The sequence below is a fragment of the Osmia lignaria genome, chromosome 2 (assembly GCF_051020975.1).
Source record: "Osmia lignaria lignaria isolate PbOS001 chromosome 2, iyOsmLign1, whole genome shotgun sequence".
NCBI classification, from domain to species: domain Eukaryota; kingdom Metazoa; phylum Arthropoda; class Insecta; order Hymenoptera; family Megachilidae; genus Osmia; species Osmia lignaria.
Genome location: NC_135033.1, coordinates 8812313 through 8828724, shown reverse-complemented (window position 1 = coordinate 8828724; position 16412 = coordinate 8812313). Strand labels below are relative to the sequence as shown.

Genomic DNA, 16412 nt, shown 5'->3' with positions numbered 1-16412 from the left:
TGTTGAAATTAAAGCACGAGTAATAAAAATGAATAGGAATTGAAAAAACTAATTAGAAACTTACGCTTCAGTTCGTCAACAGAATACCAAAGGGGGGATCTATCTGCAGAAAGGATAATCTTATACGCCACTTAAGATGCATGAAGAAGATGTATGGCTCGATCTACGACTTCAGGTACTCTATCCAGAACACGTTAGTTGACTTCAGAAATGATTCCTCTTAGAGTAGGCAAAACGCTGATTACCTGAAAGAAAAAATTGAAATAATGTTAGTATGAGAAAAAATATAATGAATCTCGTTAGTCCCCCAGGATACAATTTACCATCAGAGTACACTAAATTAGCGGAAGAATGCAGTCGTTGCGAGGATGACAAAGTTTGGATATGCAAGCCAGTTGGTCAAAGCCAGGGCAAAGGAATCTTTCTGTTTCGTGTATGCACTTTCCAGATGAACAGTAACTTCATCGTCAACGTTGTTGAAATCATTCGATACATAACAATGTGTTTACAGAAATTAAGCGATCTTATGTACGATACCACGACGGTGGTGCAGAAATACATTGAGAATCCTCTTTTAATCGGAGGCTACAAGTTTGATCTACGATTGTACGTGTGTGTCCCTTCGTATCATCCTTTGGTAATATATTTATACAAGGAAGGCTTGGCACGATTCGCTACAGAGAAGTTTTCTTTGGAACACCTGACCGATCCTTTTCGCCATCTCACCAACTTTTCCTTGAACAAGTTGGGTCCAGGATATACTGAAAAGAAGGAACGCATTGGTGCTGGTAATGGAAAAATTATTGTTGAAGATGGTTAAAAATCTACGTACATCATATACCGATTATCATTGAAATATTTGTTAGGCTGCAAATGGACTTTCAGACAACTGAGAAGGTATTTTGAGCAAGCTGGATACTGTGACTGGTTTCTCTGGCAAAGAATTGCTTGTTTAGTCAGCTTAACGATCTTAAGTCAGGCTACTGGTATTCCAAAATCTTCTAATTGCTTTGAATTCTTTGGATTTGACGTACTGATTGACAAAAATCTGAAACCATGGTTACTAGAGGTGAATGAGTGTTGCTTAATCCGGTACAATGAGAAATCTAAATAATTCGATACTTTCTTCAGGTCAATCTTAGTCCAGCATTGAGCAATGACTGTGAAATTGATTCAGAAGTAAAGAAACCTTTGCTGCACGACTTGTTCGATTTATTAGGTCTTCCAGTATGCAACACTGGACTCTCCCTCTTCACGATATGGTCAACCAACCCCGTTGACGATGATGTTGAAGCGTCTTCCAAGTTCTCTACGGGTCGAACCACCAAGAAGAAATCAAAAGGCCCTCAGGAAACCGATACTTTCTTAAACCTGTGCACAGAACTTCAACCTACTGTATGTAACAAAGTAACATTTTAGCAAAAAACATACACATACCAAAAAGTTTCTTATTTCGTGTCGTTGATCTCCAGCTTAGACAATCATCTACAAATGATTCCTCAAGCTCATGGTCTCGTTACAATCCGTTGCTAATGGACAAATATATTCCACGCGGTTTTCGAGGCACCAATTCAATAAATCATGATAAGACGTCGGTGTGGGATAATGGCAAAAACTGGAGCACCCCTTGTGCGAAGGAAGGAGGGTGGGTTCGGATTTATCCATTGACTCCATTCATACCTGACAATAGTACGGATTATGTGCCATCATCTCTATCAGAAGATTCACGGATTGTGGAAAAACAAGTTAAAAATTCTGTTCTTTGCATAAACAAGTAATAGTCTAATAGCATTTAATTGACAAAGATATATAAAAAGATCATAGCATTACTAATTGTATTTTTGCAGATACTTAAAAGCCGCAAAAGAAGTACATAAAAAGAATGATAAATATAGAGATGAACAGTGTAATGCTTTGCTACGTAAAGCAATGGAATTGAATACTGAAATTTGGCTGCCACCTAAATAATTTAAGCACGACGTTGATACCTTTTTATATATCTGTTCATTTTCCGAGTGAATCAGCACGATACGCTTTGACCAATTTATTTATACGTGATATTCTGATCTTAATCTTTCTAATATTGCCACGTTCAAAATGCAATTTTAACAGTCAGAGTTCGTAATATTTTTGACAGTATAATAGATTTTTGAATCATATTCTAAATGCTAATGGTTAGGCTTAACGAAGAGGGTAATTGTACTCTTTTTTTCTATAATATGCTTAAATATAAAATACAACATAAAATTAACCGACGAATACAAATGAAGAACATCTTTATTGACCAAGAGATTCTCGGTTTATTGAATGTTTTCTTGAAAATTTACATTAATTCACTCCTTTCGCTGCTAACCTCTTGTCACGCTCTTCGGCAATCGAAAGCTTGACACCTTTGTCTCTTGGTAAGCTAATGTACGGCTTTGTACCCTTACCGATGATAAATACATTGTTCAACCTAAACAAATAATTTATTGTGAGATTCGTTGTAACTGGCCAACTTAAAAAATAAAATACAACATCAGTTTTGTCTCCTTAATAGGTAATACTGAGAGGCCTATGCAAAGGCAATCAGTGACCATCATTAAGGAATTTTATCTAGGACAACTTTGAACCACAATATGTATTGAGAATATATTATAGCTTCGATAATGGCCATTATAAAAATTAATTCAATTCGTTTCGCAAAATCTTTGAATCATCGTGTAATATATTATATAAATAAAAAGTGAATTAGGAGATATTAGGAGATACCTTGTAGCAAAAGTGTGCCCTTGTGAATCCTTAATATGACAAATATCAAAAGATCCTGGATGACGCTCGCGGCTAACAACCGTACCAACACGCCCTAAATTTCTTCCTCCAGTAATCATACAGAGATTACCTGCAATATAAATATTGAATAACATATTTCATACATATACACTCAAGTTTATTCAGGAATAAAAATATAATACCTGAATCAAATCGAATGAAATCTAAAATTGCACCAGTTGCTATATCCAAATGGATGGTGTCATTTACTTTGATTAGAGGGTCTGGGTAACGAATGGTCCTTCCATCATGTGTTACCAAGAATGGAATACCTTTTGGTCCAGTCTGAACACGCTTTACTTTGCACAGTTTATACTGCAACAAAAGAAGAATGTTATGTTTTGGTTGCAATTTTTATTGTTTAACAAATGATAAATACCTTAGCTTCTTCTGGAGTAATTCTGTGTGTAGTAAAACGACCCTTAACGTCATAAATCAATCGGAAAAATTCATCAGTCTTGTTAATAGTAATGACATCTGAAATAAAACATAAATAACGTTAATTGTAATTTTCGATGTATTTTACGAGATTTTTATAATTAAGAAAATGTACGCTTTTTTGGTAATACAGAAAGAATATTTTATTCAGCCTGTGACCGTATCAAAGTACTTATTTACTATTGGCCAATGTTTGACTATGATACTTCTTGTTAAAAAAGTATTATAGCTTCGATATGGCCCTGTTAGGAACAGGTGATAAAATAGCTGATACACTTACCCATAAACCCTGCAGGATAGTTGGGATCAGTGCGAACTTTTCCATCAACTTTAATTAAACGTTGCATCACAATTTTTGTTACCTCACAATTAGTTAATGCATACTTTAATCTATTACGAAGGAAAATAACAAGAGGAAGAGATTCCCTCAACTTGTGGGGTCCGGTAGACGGTCGTGGAGCGTATACACCGCCCAATTTATCTAACATCCATGCTTTAGGCGCGTTAAGACGCTTCAAATGCTTCTTCGGTCCACGAGCCTGCAAATTAATTTGAAATATTTATTCGTAACGTCAAATAAACATACATACTCAACAGTCTTAACGTCAAAAGCATTACTTTACACTGCCAGATTACATTTTTCAGGTTAAATTACTATTTAAATTTTTCTGTTACTTTGTAATTTTACTACAACTTTTAATGAAATGCAATTATAACTCGATTCACGTGAGAAACTCATTTAAATGAAAGGATGTCAACAAATATTTACGTATTGATATATTTGAAGTAAAGAAATGATCTCTGCCTATACAACTTAACCACATTTCTATCATTATAAAAATGAGACAAATTAATGAATAATATGTGTATTGATATTCACTTTAGTTCTTGTAGGCTACATTTTTAGTAATTATTAAACGATGCAATGTATTGTACACCCGATGTAAATGGATTTTACGTTGACAACACACCCCTGACTTACCATCTTGGTTTTCTAAACGGAAAAGGCACTTGCACGCGCTCTTCCTATACACATCAGGAAATGCCTAACAACGCCATTACTCTCAAAATGGCGGTTGATTGTCATGAGCTAGTATTGTTGTAAATAATATGATGTTTTAAATTAGATACATATTAGATTTTATAATAATATGCAGTTTAAAATCATGCGTATTATAAATAAGCAACTATAAGTAATGTTCGGAAAGTGTCCGACCTTTGACGGACAGACGCCTATATATATATAATTTACATATACCTCATTATTTTTGCAATAGTTATAATTTATGTAATTTTTGTTTTAATTTTTCCAGCTTTTTAAATCAGGAACAGAATAAAGAGTATTTGATAATATGTATATAAGTATTTTATTGAGTATTATATATAAATGATATCAAATTCGAATGCTAATGTAGAGAGTTTAGATACATAGTTTTAATAAAAAGATAACAAATATTCCGCGTATATAATAACATTAATTTGAACGTAGTACTCCAACAATATCATCCAATAAAGAGGATGCACCAATTCTAAATAAATCTTTAGTTAACCATTCATCTCCTAGTTCCATTTGAGCTAACATCATCCATTCCAAGGCATCTTGTGAAGTCTTAATACCACCTGCTGGTTTGAAACCGACCTGAGAGAAATATATTATAATAATGAATGTATAAAAAATCAAATAGCATATTTAATTGATTTATATTAATTTTATACCTTTCTCTTAGTTGATGCATAATAATCTCTAATTGCCTGACACATAACTATTCCAACTGGCAAAGTAGCATTTATTGCTTCCTTTCCAGTAGATGTTTTAATAAAATCTACTCCAGCCATCATTGCAATCATGGATGCTTTATATACATTTTCCAAAGTCTGTAACTCCCCAGTGGAAAGTATTACTTTCAAACATACTTTATTACCACAAGCAGCACGAAATGATTTCAGTTCTTCATATAATTCATTCCATTGTTGCATCAAAACTAATGGTCTATTGATAACAATATCAATCTCATCAGCTCCTAGCTCTACATCTATTTCTACTTCACGAAGTCGTGTTTCTAATGGGAATTGCCCAGATGGAAATCCTCCAGCCACTGTTTGTAAAATAATAATAATTTATATACTACATTAATTTTAATACAAATCACAAGGAACTATGTTACCAACCAGTATCTCTATTAACTTTATGTTCTTTGTCAAGTTTTGCCATTACAGCTATTACATCCGGAAATCTTAGAGGGTAGACACATATAGATGCAGTATGTACAGTTGAATTAGATTGCAATTGAAGAGGATTTACTGCCTGTAATTATTCAATTTCATTATTGTTCAAAGACCTACAAAGATTTTCAGAACTTAATGAAACCTTTGGTACCTTTGCACATACAGCTTCAACTTTTGCAGGTGTATCATCAGCTCCCAAAGTAGTTAAATCAATAAAACCTATGGCTTTCAGTAGCCAAGTAGTTTTCATATTAGGTTCTATGGCCTTTGCCTTAGAACGCACAGAATTAATTTTCGCATCTATACCAGATTGGTCAAAGTTCATTTTAGCTGAAATAACAGAAAAAGACACAATTAAAAATCTACTCCGAGATATAATTTCGATTAGAAACTATAATTTAATAAGAATTAATCACGTACCCTTAGCTAATTTTTGGATATCCATTGTGATCCTTTAAATATTCACGAAGGTAAATTAGTGGTATACAAGAGAGATACAAGAACCAAGTACGCAAAAATGAAATGAAATCTAAACTTACAGAAGTTATCATTTAAATATATTTGTTAAGAATTGATAACAACGTAACGGTTCATGATCCTTGATTGTTCAGACATGATATAACGCGTCAGTGAAAGTGTGGTCGTGCAATCATTTATATCAATGTGTCCACAGATTACTTTAGATCTTACAGGGATTCTCCCACTTTCCTCTTATTATCATGATCCGTCAACATCAATTAATACTACACCACACGTGTAGAATTTGCAATTTTCTTTCGAAAATTATTCAAATAATGCCTAATTTTAGATTAGAAATTAAAATTAAAAACATTACACCCCTAAAAATAGACTACTCAGCATACACAGACGTAAAGTCAGGGACCATGGTAGGTCCCTTCTTCGTGAGTTTCCCCGGCTTTCCCTGAGCTCCTGTCCTACCCTTTAGGTGGCTAATGACGGCTAAAGGGATAGTGACGATGCAGGGGAGAGGATCCCTTATATGTATATAGATCTGTGGTGTCCCATCATCTGCATATGAGCTTTTATGCGGAAGAATTTCAATTCATATTTCTTAATTATAAACTAAATTTTATAATATTTGATAATTAAGAATTACATTATTTTGTTTTTAAATCACTTTTAATATTAATTTCGTCAAAATGAAGATTTTGAAAATTCCTGTTTCCTCTGTAACGTCATCTTCATTAGGGTAGCCTACCGTGCTTGATACTGTACAGAATCTTTCCTTGTAAATAACACTTCTATGTATATTCAGTCTAATTGACCGTTGGTTTATCTCTCGTTACGCAAGCCTATAAACTATAGTGTAGTCAAAGCTGGACTCTGGTTAATAACAGCTTGACAGCTTGAAGCAAAGAAAAGTGTATAAAATTAAATAATCGTACACGGATCAACTTCGTAGCTACTTTTCGATGGTATGATCTTGACAATCGATATCCTTTTTAAAAATTCAATTTTTAATCAACACCGAACTCTGAAAGTTATAAATTAATTTTATGGAATCTTTTCAGAGAATATTTTGCGATTTATTCTTTTTATAAAGATGCAGATCATATTTTCATTGATTTTATATAGCATGAAAGTATAGATGCATGCATTCATATGTGTAATAATGTATTACTTTAGCACTTTAATCACAATAAAGAATAAATTTTTGTCAAGATAATACATTAACTTGATTTATTTAGTTAATTTAATGAGTAAATTAGTTCGCAAATGTAACTGAAAAGCAAACAAATCTATACTTCAAATAAACGTATATTGCTGAAAAGAATTTTATTACATTAATACTTGATAATACCCCTTATATCTGCAATTGCTTAGTAAACTTAAAAGCAGAATTCAATAACAGGAATTCTTTATTGCTGTACAGTAGATATATTTAAGTATAAAATAAATAAATAATGATGTAACAGAAATAAATATTTTGAAGTAGGTATTTAAAATATTGCATCTAAAAAATCTGATGACGTTTTTACGTTAATATAATTTCTTCCGAGAAAAAACTATTATCAGAAATTTATCACTTACTAATTATATGAATAAGTTACCAATATGAACTAGTAAAATTTCTTTGTTAATTTCAATTAATATTATCTATAATGTTGCCACTGTTCCCAGTATTGTGCAGTTTGCATTTCAGAAAGTCGTGACACAGTTCGATCGAAAGCAAAAAGTTCTTCTTCTCCAGTAAAAAGATTCGATTTATAATCATCCTGTTAATAATAAACATTTACGAAATAATATATTAACATTTAAAAACAAATTTTCATTATTCTACTTACTGAACCACGTGATATCTTTAAATCATCCATTAACATTCGTTTTTCATCTGTATATTCACTATCGCCTTCTGGTACAAAAAGTTTCGTATGTGGTACAGCTGCAGATATAACAACTCTCACCTAAAAAATTTTATTGATTTATGTAATGAATTTTTTTATTATTTTAACAAATTTAAAATTTCACTATTAGAAATAGTCTTACCTTGTTGTCATACAATGAATCAATTAAGGTAATAAATCTTCTAGTTTGAGATTTTAATCGAAAATCTAATTGTGGTACATCTCTTATGATAATCGTATGGAATATTTGACTTAACTTTAAATAATCACTGGCTCCAAGGGGCTATAAAAAAATTATATTGTGTTAAGAACCCAAGTTAATTATAAATTATTAATACTACTCATGAAAAAGAAATGAAATGTAGCTTACTCTATCACATAACTCTTCAAAGGTTGAATCCAATACCTGTCCACAGGTTCTTTCAAAACTAACGTTACGACCTCTTATAGAAAGAATACGCGGTCTCACAATATCATTTTCCATTGAGCATAAGTATTTAAATACTTTATCTACATCACTTACTGCATCTTCCCCTTTTCTACAATTAATTTCTTTATAAATATTTTTACATTTTTACTGTATGTTATATCTATGAATATTTTTTACATACATGAAGTAGATCTTTTCATCACTAAGTCCGTTTTTCAACCTGTAGTCTATACCCGAATCCAAAGAATGTATTATACAATAATTTTTTAATACTTGTATAAATGGAACAAAATTTCCTCTCTGTAATCCATTCTTATATAAATCATCAGGTGCTCTATTACTAGTTGCAAATACTATTACACCACGATCAAAGAGTTCAGTAAATAATCGTTTTAATATCATTGCATCTGCAATATCAGTTACCTATGATATATATATATATCTAAATTAATATGTGTCTTATTTTATCTTATATAAATGACTATATGCTTCATAGTTAAACCTGAAATTCATCAAAACAAAGTAACCAAGCTTCATCAGTAATAGTTTTGGCAACTGGTGGTATTGGGTCAAATGGTTGGAGTTTTGTACTGACAGTATCTCTTACAATAGTTTTTTTTACTTCATGTACTTTACTATGTACATCAGCCATGAAAGAATAAAAATGAACTCTCCTCTTCTTCTCAATCTGAAATGATATAGTTCAAACCAACTATTTACTTATTATTTTAATTAAAAAATTTAATTCATATATTCATTGGATATGAAATAAAAATTACAAACCTGACAACACTCATAAAAAAGATCCATCAACATTGTTTTACCTCCACCTACTGCTCCATAAAGATACAATCCTTTTGGTGGCTGTTTTCTTTTTCTTCCAAGCCATTTGTCCAACAGACTAAATTCTTCTGGCTTATACCCATTTATTTCATTATAAATATTTTCCAATGTTTTAGCAACTTCCATTTGATGTTCATCTTTCATTAATTCTCCTCTTGCTATTTTATTAGTTAGAATAGCAGCTGGTCCATGATTCATTTGGATAATATCATTAACATATCCGCAATTTTGTATAAGAACCACAGGTTGAAATCGTGACAATAAATTTGAAATATTATGGAATTTCTTAGGAAGTAAACAATTCATTGTGGAAAATGTCCTAAATTGAAGGTCATTTTTTATTACGTATTACTCATTACTTATGCGCGTATTAATCGTCAAATAAAGAAATATGCTTACCTTTAAAAATAAACAATTTACATATGTACATTTAATTTAAAATGTTAAACTAAGTAAACATTGAAAAATTCCCCATACATTCACTTAAAACCATCAACATATTCGATTTAATTTGTATTTGACAGATAGTCAAGCAATGTGCTTTAACCTTTATATTACGTACGAAAATGTATTACACATATCTGTACCTTAGAATAGAGCACACACACCAAGAAATTTAGAAAGATATAAAGTATAATATGCAGGTATATACATTGAATAAATGAATAGCATATTCGATGTATATGAATTCTTCTGTTACTTTCTTTATTGTAACATTACAATCGATACTTCTGTATTATTTTGATGGTAATAAAAGGAAATTTAAAATGAAATTGCATGTAGTTTTTGAAATATTTATCTATCGCGCGTGATCTCATGACGTAATTAAAATAAAATATGGAAGTATCCAATACCGCTATTCTTAATGATGATTTACAATAATCGTCGTTATACATAAAACCTTATTCACAAAGTTTGTTTTGTTTCATGAAAATTGGAATGAATACAATATTATCTATTTTAAATAACCATGTTGTAATTTAATTCAACCATGTTTTGTACAAACATATATGTATACATCTGAATATTTTGTATGAACTAAAGATTTCATTTACAGCAATAAACTGAAAGAGTCAGAATTTTAATAATTATGAATTGAAAATTAAGTTTTCAAATTTTTAATCGTAATGGAAAATTTTTGTACTATATGAGGGGCTATACAAAGGCAGTCTTCGTTTATCTGGGCTAATTCCTTCTCTCGACGAGTAATAGCGTCTTTCAATAACTTTATCGAAAAATCTACTTAATTTAACAGAAGAACTGGATCCAGCAGCTAATGACCTTACCTGACGGCAATCCTAAACAAAAAATATAGTTAAATAGTACTGATGCATAATAAGTAAGAAAAAAATGTAGCTAACATACCAAAAATATTTCATCAGCACCACATTCCTCTGCAATGGTAGAAGACCTTCTATGGACATTTGATCTTACTTCTGCAACTAAATCCAATTTTGTACCAACAACTAAGATTGGTATCTAGAATAATAAATTTTATTTATATAAAATGATACTGAATAAAATTAGTACACATTTATGCTGTCCTTGTTACCTGGGTAGATCCTACAAATTTTTCAGGATCAAAATCATCAAATGGTTTTGATTTTATATTATTATCTTTACTTAAAACTTCTTCAAGCCATTTTTGAAGATTCTGTTGTGATTTTCTATTTGTTAAATCATGCACTAATATGATACCTATTATATTATTAATAATTTTATGTTATTAATGTTATATCTTATATTTTTTAAAGTATTTACACATGTTATATTTATACCATTTGTAGGATTATAAAAAACGGATCTTGTGTTTTGATGATTTTGACTTCCACCAACATCCCACAATTCAACAAAATATCTTCTCTGATTAGGAGTTCCTTGTTTGTATTCATGTAATTTAACTTCTATTGAACAACCTATAGTCCATGAAGGATTACTAATAGGTTGTTGCTGGCATATTAAATGTACTAATGAGGTTTTTCCAACACCTAAAAATAATAAATGTTGTTAAAAAATGTTTCTTCAATAATTATATCATACATACCTATTAAGACTATAAAAATCCTATAACCTACTCATAAGACTTATTATACAAATCAGAATGATACAAAATGAAATGAAGTATACGATATAAATAAATTGAATAGGGTAATGTTATAGATCGTACTTTTCAAAACATAAACAATAACACGATGATCACGACAATAACAAAAAGTGAGAATCGTGTAAAATATATTCTTACCAGAATCGCCAACAACAATAATTTTAACTTTATCAATCGCAGCCATTTAATAATCTTTAGTAAAACATTTAGAAATGTATACTTGTTATTCCTTTCCTTTATTTCCCTTATTTATCAGATTTTCATTTGACAATTTCGTTTACTGTCAACATTTAACCTAGGAATAATTGAACTTATAAACAAGCATTCACTGGCAAAGTTCTCGAATATTTATCGTCATTTGACGAAATAATGAATTTTATCTTTTTGTTTTTTATTTTATTTGAGTGAATATATGCTTGATGTTATGCTATGTATTTTAATTTACTTCTACTGATATTAATACGACTTATTTTATAATAAAGGTATATACTATTTATGCGATTTTAAAGGTTAGTATCTTTTGTTACAGAATGAATTAGCTTTTGTAAACATGAATTTATTATTAATAATTTCTATAGGATAATTATAAGATTAATTAGATGGCATCAGTTTGTCAAAGTATAGGATGTAGCTAAATAAGTTTATGTAAATATTCTAATGTACTTGAACTTTATTTTACTTAAAATAAATGTATTTCTTTTTGAATAACTTTCAGTAATTTGGATAATATTTTAATATATACAATGACAAACAGAATGGGTGGTGAGGAAAGACTTGTTACAGAAGTTCCAAGTAGTTTGAAGCAATTAGCACGCTTAGTAGTACGTGGATTTTATACAATAGAAGATGCATTAATTGTTGATATGTTAGTTAGAAATCCATGTAAGTATATTGTTAAACTTTATATCATAATTTATTTTCTAAAGGCTGTGTTTTAACTAAAAATATATTACATTTTTATTAGGTATGAAAGAGGATGATATTTGTGAGCTTTTAAAATTTGAGAGAAAAATGTTAAGAGCTAGAATATCTACTTTACGTAATGATAAATTTATACAAGTTAGATTAAAAATGGAAACTGGGTCAGATGGTAAAGCACAAAAAGTTAACTATTACTTTATTAATTATAAGGTAAAATGTTATTGAAAGAAACTTGATTTTCATTAATGATATATTAAATAAATCATGTTATACATTTGTATTTTAGACTTTTGTAAATGTAGTCAAATATAAGTTAGACTTAATGAAGAAAAGAATGGAAACTGAAGAAAGAGATGCTACTAGTAGAGCTAGTTTTAAATGTACAAATTGTTTGAAAACATTTACTGATCTTGAAGTAAGTAAATTATTTATGGACATCACAGCAATGTTTCTCAAATTTTTTGAAAGGTAAATGGTACTTTGAGAAACATTGTTTTATTGTTTTACATAGAGATGAATTGTAAGATATTTATTAACATGATATAATGTAGGCAGATCAGTTATTTGATATGACTACTGGTGAATTTAGATGTACATATTGTCGTGAGATAGTGGAAGAAGATCAATCTGCCCTTCCAAAAAAAGACTCAAGGCTGTTATTAGCCAAGTTTAATGAACAATTAGAACCTCTTTATATTTTATTAAGGGAGGTAGAAGGTATAAAGTTAGCTCCTGAAATACTAGAACCAGAACCAGTTGATATAAATACCATTAGAGGGTGGGTGTTTTTAATTAAGCTATTAATGTTATAGGAAAATTCTAAATTATTTATCACCTTCTCTTTCAGTATTGATACAAGAAAACCAAGTAGCTTAAGAGCACCTGGTGAGCAATGGTCTGGTGAAGCTACTAGATCATCAGGTTTCCTAGTAGAAGATACCAGAGTAGATGTTACAATTGGTGATGATACTATTGATGATAGTGCAGCAAATAGAAGAAAAGAAAGACCAATTTGGATGATGGAAAGTACTGTTATTAATTCTGATTCACAGGTAAATTTCAGTTTAGAAATTGATTACTAATAATATTTTAACACTTGTTACTAATGATATCTATATTTAGCCTGATGGAATAAGTACACAAGAGAACATTTTGGATAAAGCTGCAGCCACTGCCACTAATACGACTACAACGAATAACAAGCAGGGTGAAGATATTATGTCTGTATTATTGGCTCATGAAAAGAAAGGAGGAACAAATGCAACAGCTGCTATAAAATCTGTATTACCTCAAGAATCTAGTGATAGTAGCGATAATGAAGAAGTCGCTGAAATGCAGACTATCGATACAGGTATGATTTTCATAAGCCATTTTAAAGAAACACTATAAAATGGTTATATGTTGAAGTACGTTTTTTATATTTTTTAGGAGAAGTGGAAACTATGGATTCGGAAGATGATGATCTTGTTCCAACAGTGACGGTTGCAGGAAAAACAGTTGCTATTGCGGATGTAAATGATGCATTAATTGCAGAAATGACCCCTGTAGAAAAAGAAGCATACATTCAAGCATATCAAGAATATTATTCTCATATGTATGACTAGACAGAATATGGTCAGCATTGTTAAGTAATCAACGATGCTTCGCAAGACTGAGTGATTACTGAGATTCTTGTAATATTTTGTATAGTCATAAAATAAACAATTCTATGGGTTTGGCAAAAATTTATTTTGATTCAATTTAAATAGACATGTATGTATATATAATGATTTATAATGAAATATAAAGTAAACAAACCCATAAATTCACATTTTGTAGCTTTTATATTTTTTTCTAACGTACAGATATAACTCAACAATGCCAGTTTGTAATAAACTAACATGTACAGACACGTTACAATCATGATAAATAAAAATTAATAGCATACATGTCACTTCTGGTAAGGCGGGAAAACTTTAATCTTAGCCAAATATAAATTATTCATTAAGCTTACTTAGAATCTTTTTTTTTTGTTCGTCCTTATGTGAATTTCTAACCGACCACCACCATCAGATAGAAATTCTAAGACGATATATAATTTTCATGTAACACTTTTCGCTTTTTTTTTTATATTTTCATCATTTTCTTTTATTTGCATAGACCAATGAATTACATTACGTATATTGTAATGTTTTACCTTCTGTACCTTTTTATTCTTCTTTCAATTATTTGACATATCTTACATCAAAAGAATCCTAGAATAGAAATGATACATTCTATACATATGCACATTACATTTTATTATTTTTCACTAATTCTGTTGATAATTCTATTGTATATTAATTAAATTTACTAAACTGTATTGTAAGTCCAAGATTCCTTTGAAGTAAATATTTGTCATTTTGAGAATGTTCTTTATTCTGGCTCGTTCAAACGTAAACGAGCAAAGTCTTCAAACACAATATTATCATCGTCGTCATTAGAATAACAAGAGTTTTCATAACGTGCTCTATCAATGCTCTTATTTTTCTTCAGGGTAGCCCTTTCTTTCTCTGCAGCTCCTGTTAAAGTAAAATATATTAGAAAACGTAATAACACATACCTAAGAATACATTATTCTATTATCATTATTAAAATTTATTTACCAGGAGCAGGATGCATCAACTTAAATGGAACATCTGTAACTAATTCACCACCCAACGTGCCACAATTTAATTTTACTCGTACCGAATAAGAAATAACAATACCCATAGCTTCACCAGGAGTTTTACCCTCAGCGACCATAGTTGAAGATGCTAGATTCACATCATCATCCTAAGATAAGAGTAAGAAAATAATTTAAAGTAAATATCAATTATACACCCTCGAATGATTTCTTCCGTACCTTTAAATGACCATCCAAAGCAATTCCTCGACGGTCCTTATTGCTGCTAGCTAAAGGTACAAGATAGAACTCTTTTGTAAAGGAAGCACCAGGGGTAATTGGGCAACCTTCTCGTGTTTCTAAGCTAGCCACGTGTCGAGAAAATTGAGTATTAACCATTGTCACTTCACAGTGTTGCACCACAAAAAGCTAAAAGATAGCGTATTTAATTTAATATTAAATAGTATTTTAAGTTCTATCATTATGTTATTATTATCACACTTAAATACCTTAATATTTTTTACTGCTTTTCGAGAGTTATTAGTAATTATAACGTTTGCAACTACTTTTTCTCCATGATAGTAGATCTCCCTGTCAAGTGTAACTTCAAGATTTAGTTTCCCTTGAGAGAACGTAAATCCTTTGGAAACTAAAGAGCTAGGTAATTTACGTCCTCTCGTAGGTGGAGCATATTGCAATTTCTTTATAGCTAATGCAACAGATGATCTTTTGTGTCCCTGAAAACAAATTATAATTTATTTTTACACACGTGTTACATTGTACTTAATTGATAGTTTATTTTAGATATTATATTACCTTGTCTTCTTCATGTTCACCTACATACACCTTGACAGTATACTCAACTCCCAATGGTTTGCCTTGATCATCATCACCAGGTTGAAGTGTAACTGAACTGGGAGAATTTTGTGGAAATTGAAATAAAAATGGATATGCATTTGCTCCAAGTCGTTTCAGAAGACGTTCTTGAATGGGTGTCATGTCCTGTTTTTCCTTTTTTATTGGAACTACCTGTTCACGACACAGAACAAGTTCCTTGCTGAACTTGACACCCATAACTTCATCCTCTTCGCGTCCATAGCGGAAAACTGTTGTTACCTGTACAATAGGTCAATGAGTTAGAGAATATCTTTTTTTATAAAATTCCACTCAATTTAAATAGAAGAAAAAGTTGTTGTACCTGTCCATAGACCTTCCTTCCTTGAAGATAATCATTTTCAACAACCACAATACCATCAATAGGATCTACACTATCTAAGTGATCAATGAAGTCTCTTTTACCAAGGTAAACTGTGACTTTTCCTATAACAATAAATAAGTATAATGAAATGCTTGTAAAACTTAAAAGAATATTTTTAATATTTCTTTTAGATCAATATGTTACTATTAAGTATAAACGCTTTACACATCATATTCTATTACATACCATTTGGGGTAGTCTTCTTGAATACCTTGATGGCTACAACACAAGCCAAAAACAAGAAAGGAAACATTTGGTACCTTTCTCCAATCAAATGAATTAATAGAAGTTTGTTTCCCGCCCAGAAGTGACAGTCTCTTAACATGAACAGGGAACTTCATATAGTCCTGGAAGGGCTTCTCGCTAGAAGCCATACTACTAATAGCATTATT

General features: G+C 30.7%; 7 protein-coding genes, 1 long non-coding RNA gene and 2 other non-coding genes across 12 annotated transcripts in view; 2 read left to right on the top strand and 8 right to left on the bottom strand.

Annotated features, from left to right (window-relative positions):
• The window catches only part of LOC117607038 (uncharacterized), a 28312-nt gene extending 27509 nt beyond the window's left edge, over positions 1–803 (bottom strand). Inside the window, exon 1 of the long non-coding RNA XR_004582117.2 lies at positions 65–803. This is a non-coding gene — a long non-coding RNA (uncharacterized LOC117607038). The remainder of the gene's footprint in view (positions 1–64) is intronic.
• A 17-nt stretch (positions 804–820) lies between these two features.
• LOC117607020 (uncharacterized) lies at positions 821–2114 on the top strand (the record flags this gene model as incomplete). Its single annotated transcript, XM_034330180.2, has 4 exons — positions 821–1069; positions 1132–1395; positions 1473–1774; positions 1848–2114. Coding segments are annotated over 4 exons (936 nt in total), but the record flags the coding sequence as incomplete, so codon positions are not given.
• Positions 2115–2259: 145 nt separating this feature from the next.
• On the bottom strand, positions 2260–4382 carry RpS4 (ribosomal protein S4). The gene is made up of 6 exons (XM_034330195.2): positions 4232–4382; positions 3530–3788; positions 3191–3288; positions 2955–3126; positions 2752–2881; positions 2260–2455 (listed from the first exon to the last, which is right to left on the bottom strand). Exons 1-6 carry the CDS (start codon positions 4232–4234, stop codon positions 2329–2331), a joined length of 789 nt encoding a protein of 262 aa, XP_034186086.1. The 5' UTR covers positions 4235–4382; the 3' UTR covers positions 2260–2328.
• Positions 2523–2657, bottom strand: LOC117607140 (small nucleolar RNA SNORA16B/SNORA16A family). Its single transcript, XR_004582136.1, has one exon. It is a non-coding gene; the product is annotated as a small nucleolar RNA SNORA16B/SNORA16A family (small nucleolar RNA).
• Positions 3357–3495, bottom strand: LOC117607141 (small nucleolar RNA SNORA16B/SNORA16A family). Its single transcript, XR_004582137.1, has one exon. It is a non-coding gene; the product is annotated as a small nucleolar RNA SNORA16B/SNORA16A family (small nucleolar RNA).
• Positions 4383–4621: 239 nt separating the features above from the next.
• On the bottom strand, positions 4622–6107 carry Dera (deoxyribose-phosphate aldolase). The gene is made up of 5 exons (XM_034330194.2): positions 5896–6107; positions 5627–5805; positions 5419–5554; positions 4966–5345; positions 4622–4888 (listed from the first exon to the last, which is right to left on the bottom strand). The coding sequence occupies exons 1-5, from the start codon at positions 5918–5920 to the stop codon at positions 4724–4726; spliced, it is 885 nt and encodes a 294-aa protein (XP_034186085.2). The 5' UTR covers positions 5921–6107; the 3' UTR covers positions 4622–4723.
• A 656-nt stretch (positions 6108–6763) lies between these two features.
• TfIIEalpha (transcription factor IIEalpha) lies at positions 6764–14353 on the top strand. 3 transcript variants are annotated; one of them, XM_034330193.2, is made up of 8 exons: positions 6764–6911; positions 11934–12100; positions 12183–12349; positions 12426–12554; positions 12691–12917; positions 12987–13191; positions 13262–13490; positions 13568–14353. In XM_034330193.2, the coding sequence occupies exons 2-8, from the start codon at positions 11962–11964 to the stop codon at positions 13741–13743; spliced, it is 1272 nt and encodes a 423-aa protein (XP_034186084.1). In that variant the 5' UTR covers positions 6764–6911; positions 11934–11961; the 3' UTR covers positions 13744–14353. The 3 variants fall into 3 exon arrangements, with proteins under 3 accessions (XP_034186084.1, XP_076547225.1, XP_034186083.1); XM_076691110.1 differs by lacking the exon at positions 6764–6911 and adding an exon at positions 11570–11700; XM_034330192.2 differs by lacking the exon at positions 6764–6911 and adding an exon at positions 11588–11727.
• Positions 7278–9699, bottom strand: LOC117607024 (putative ATPase N2B). The gene is made up of 8 exons (XM_034330189.2): positions 9514–9699; positions 9055–9433; positions 8774–8959; positions 8453–8694; positions 8212–8380; positions 7984–8124; positions 7782–7901; positions 7278–7712 (listed from the first exon to the last, which is right to left on the bottom strand). The coding sequence occupies exons 2-8, from the start codon at positions 9418–9420 to the stop codon at positions 7590–7592; spliced, it is 1347 nt and encodes a 448-aa protein (XP_034186080.1). The 5' UTR covers positions 9421–9433; positions 9514–9699; the 3' UTR covers positions 7278–7589.
• LOC117607033 (rab-like protein 3) lies at positions 10080–11495 on the bottom strand. Its single transcript, XM_034330199.2, has 5 exons — positions 11357–11495; positions 10893–11102; positions 10667–10812; positions 10480–10593; positions 10080–10412 (listed from the first exon to the last, which is right to left on the bottom strand). Exons 1-5 carry the CDS (start codon positions 11400–11402, stop codon positions 10233–10235), a joined length of 696 nt encoding a protein of 231 aa, XP_034186090.1. The 5' UTR covers positions 11403–11495; the 3' UTR covers positions 10080–10232.
• Positions 14233–16359, bottom strand: Arr2 (arrestin 2). The gene is made up of 8 exons (XM_076691108.1): positions 16207–16359; positions 15961–16082; positions 15579–15878; positions 15272–15499; positions 15003–15191; positions 14764–14932; positions 14477–14679; positions 14233–14373 (listed from the first exon to the last, which is right to left on the bottom strand). The coding sequence occupies exons 1-7, from the start codon at positions 16343–16345 to the stop codon at positions 14534–14536; spliced, it is 1293 nt and encodes a 430-aa protein (XP_076547223.1). The 5' UTR covers positions 16346–16359; the 3' UTR covers positions 14233–14373; positions 14477–14533.
• Between the last annotated feature and the right edge of the window lie 53 nt (positions 16360–16412).

Bases quoted from the DNA above. Each gene is read 5' to 3' on its own strand.
- RpS4 (XM_034330195.2), bottom strand. The intron at 3,127-3,190 runs GTATTTATCATT...CTTTTGTTGCAG, and splicing joins TTACTCCAGAAGAAGCTAAG to TATAAACTGTGCAAAGTAAA. The intron at 2,882-2,954 runs GTATTATATTTT...TTTATATTGCAG, and splicing joins TTTCATTCGATTTGATTCAG to GTAATCTCTGTATGATTACT.
- Dera (XM_034330194.2), bottom strand. From the start codon at position 5,920: ATGGATATCCAAAAATTAGCTAAGG. The intron at 5,555-5,626 runs GTACCAAAGGTT...GAATAATTACAG, and splicing joins TTGAAGCTGTATGTGCAAAG to GCAGTAAATCCTCTTCAATT. The intron at 4,889-4,965 runs GTATAAAATTAA...TATTTCTCTCAG, and splicing joins ATGCATCAACTAAGAGAAAG to GTCGGTTTCAAACCAGCAGG.
- LOC117607024 (XM_034330189.2), bottom strand. From the start codon at position 9,420: ATGAATTGTTTACTTCCTAAGAAATTCCATAATATTTCAAATTTATTG. The intron at 8,381-8,452 runs GTATGTAAAAAA...AATTAATTGTAG, and splicing joins GATGAAAAGATCTACTTCAT to AAAAGGGGAAGATGCAGTAA. The intron at 7,902-7,983 runs GTAAGACTATTT...AAAATTTTTTAG, and splicing joins ATTCATTGTATGACAACAAG to GTGAGAGTTGTTATATCTGC.
- LOC117607033 (XM_034330199.2), bottom strand. From the start codon at position 11,402: ATGGCTGCGATTGATAAAGTTAAAATTATTGTTGTTGGCGATTCTG. The intron at 10,813-10,892 runs GTATAAATATAA...ATAATATAATAG, and splicing joins TTTTTATAATCCTACAAATG to GTATCATATTAGTGCATGAT. The intron at 10,413-10,479 runs GTATGTTAGCTA...TTTTTTGTTTAG, and splicing joins GTGCTGATGAAATATTTTTG to GATTGCCGTCAGGTAAGGTC.
- TfIIEalpha (XM_034330193.2), top strand. From the start codon at position 11,962: ATGACAAACAGAATGGGTGGTGAGGAAAGACTTGTTACAGAAGTTCCA. The intron at 13,192-13,261 runs GTAAATTTCAGT...ATCTATATTTAG, and splicing joins TTATTAATTCTGATTCACAG to CCTGATGGAATAAGTACACA. The intron at 13,491-13,567 runs GTATGATTTTCA...TATATTTTTTAG, and splicing joins AATGCAGACTATCGATACAG to GAGAAGTGGAAACTATGGAT.
- Arr2 (XM_076691108.1), bottom strand. From the start codon at position 16,345: ATGTTAAGAGACTGTCACTTCTGGGCGGGAAACAAACTTCTATTAATT. The intron at 15,879-15,960 runs GTACAACAACTT...CCTATTGTACAG, and splicing joins GAAGGAAGGTCTATGGACAG to GTAACAACAGTTTTCCGCTA. The intron at 15,192-15,271 runs GTATTTAAGTGT...GCTATCTTTTAG, and splicing joins AAGCAGTAAAAAATATTAAG to CTTTTTGTGGTGCAACACTG.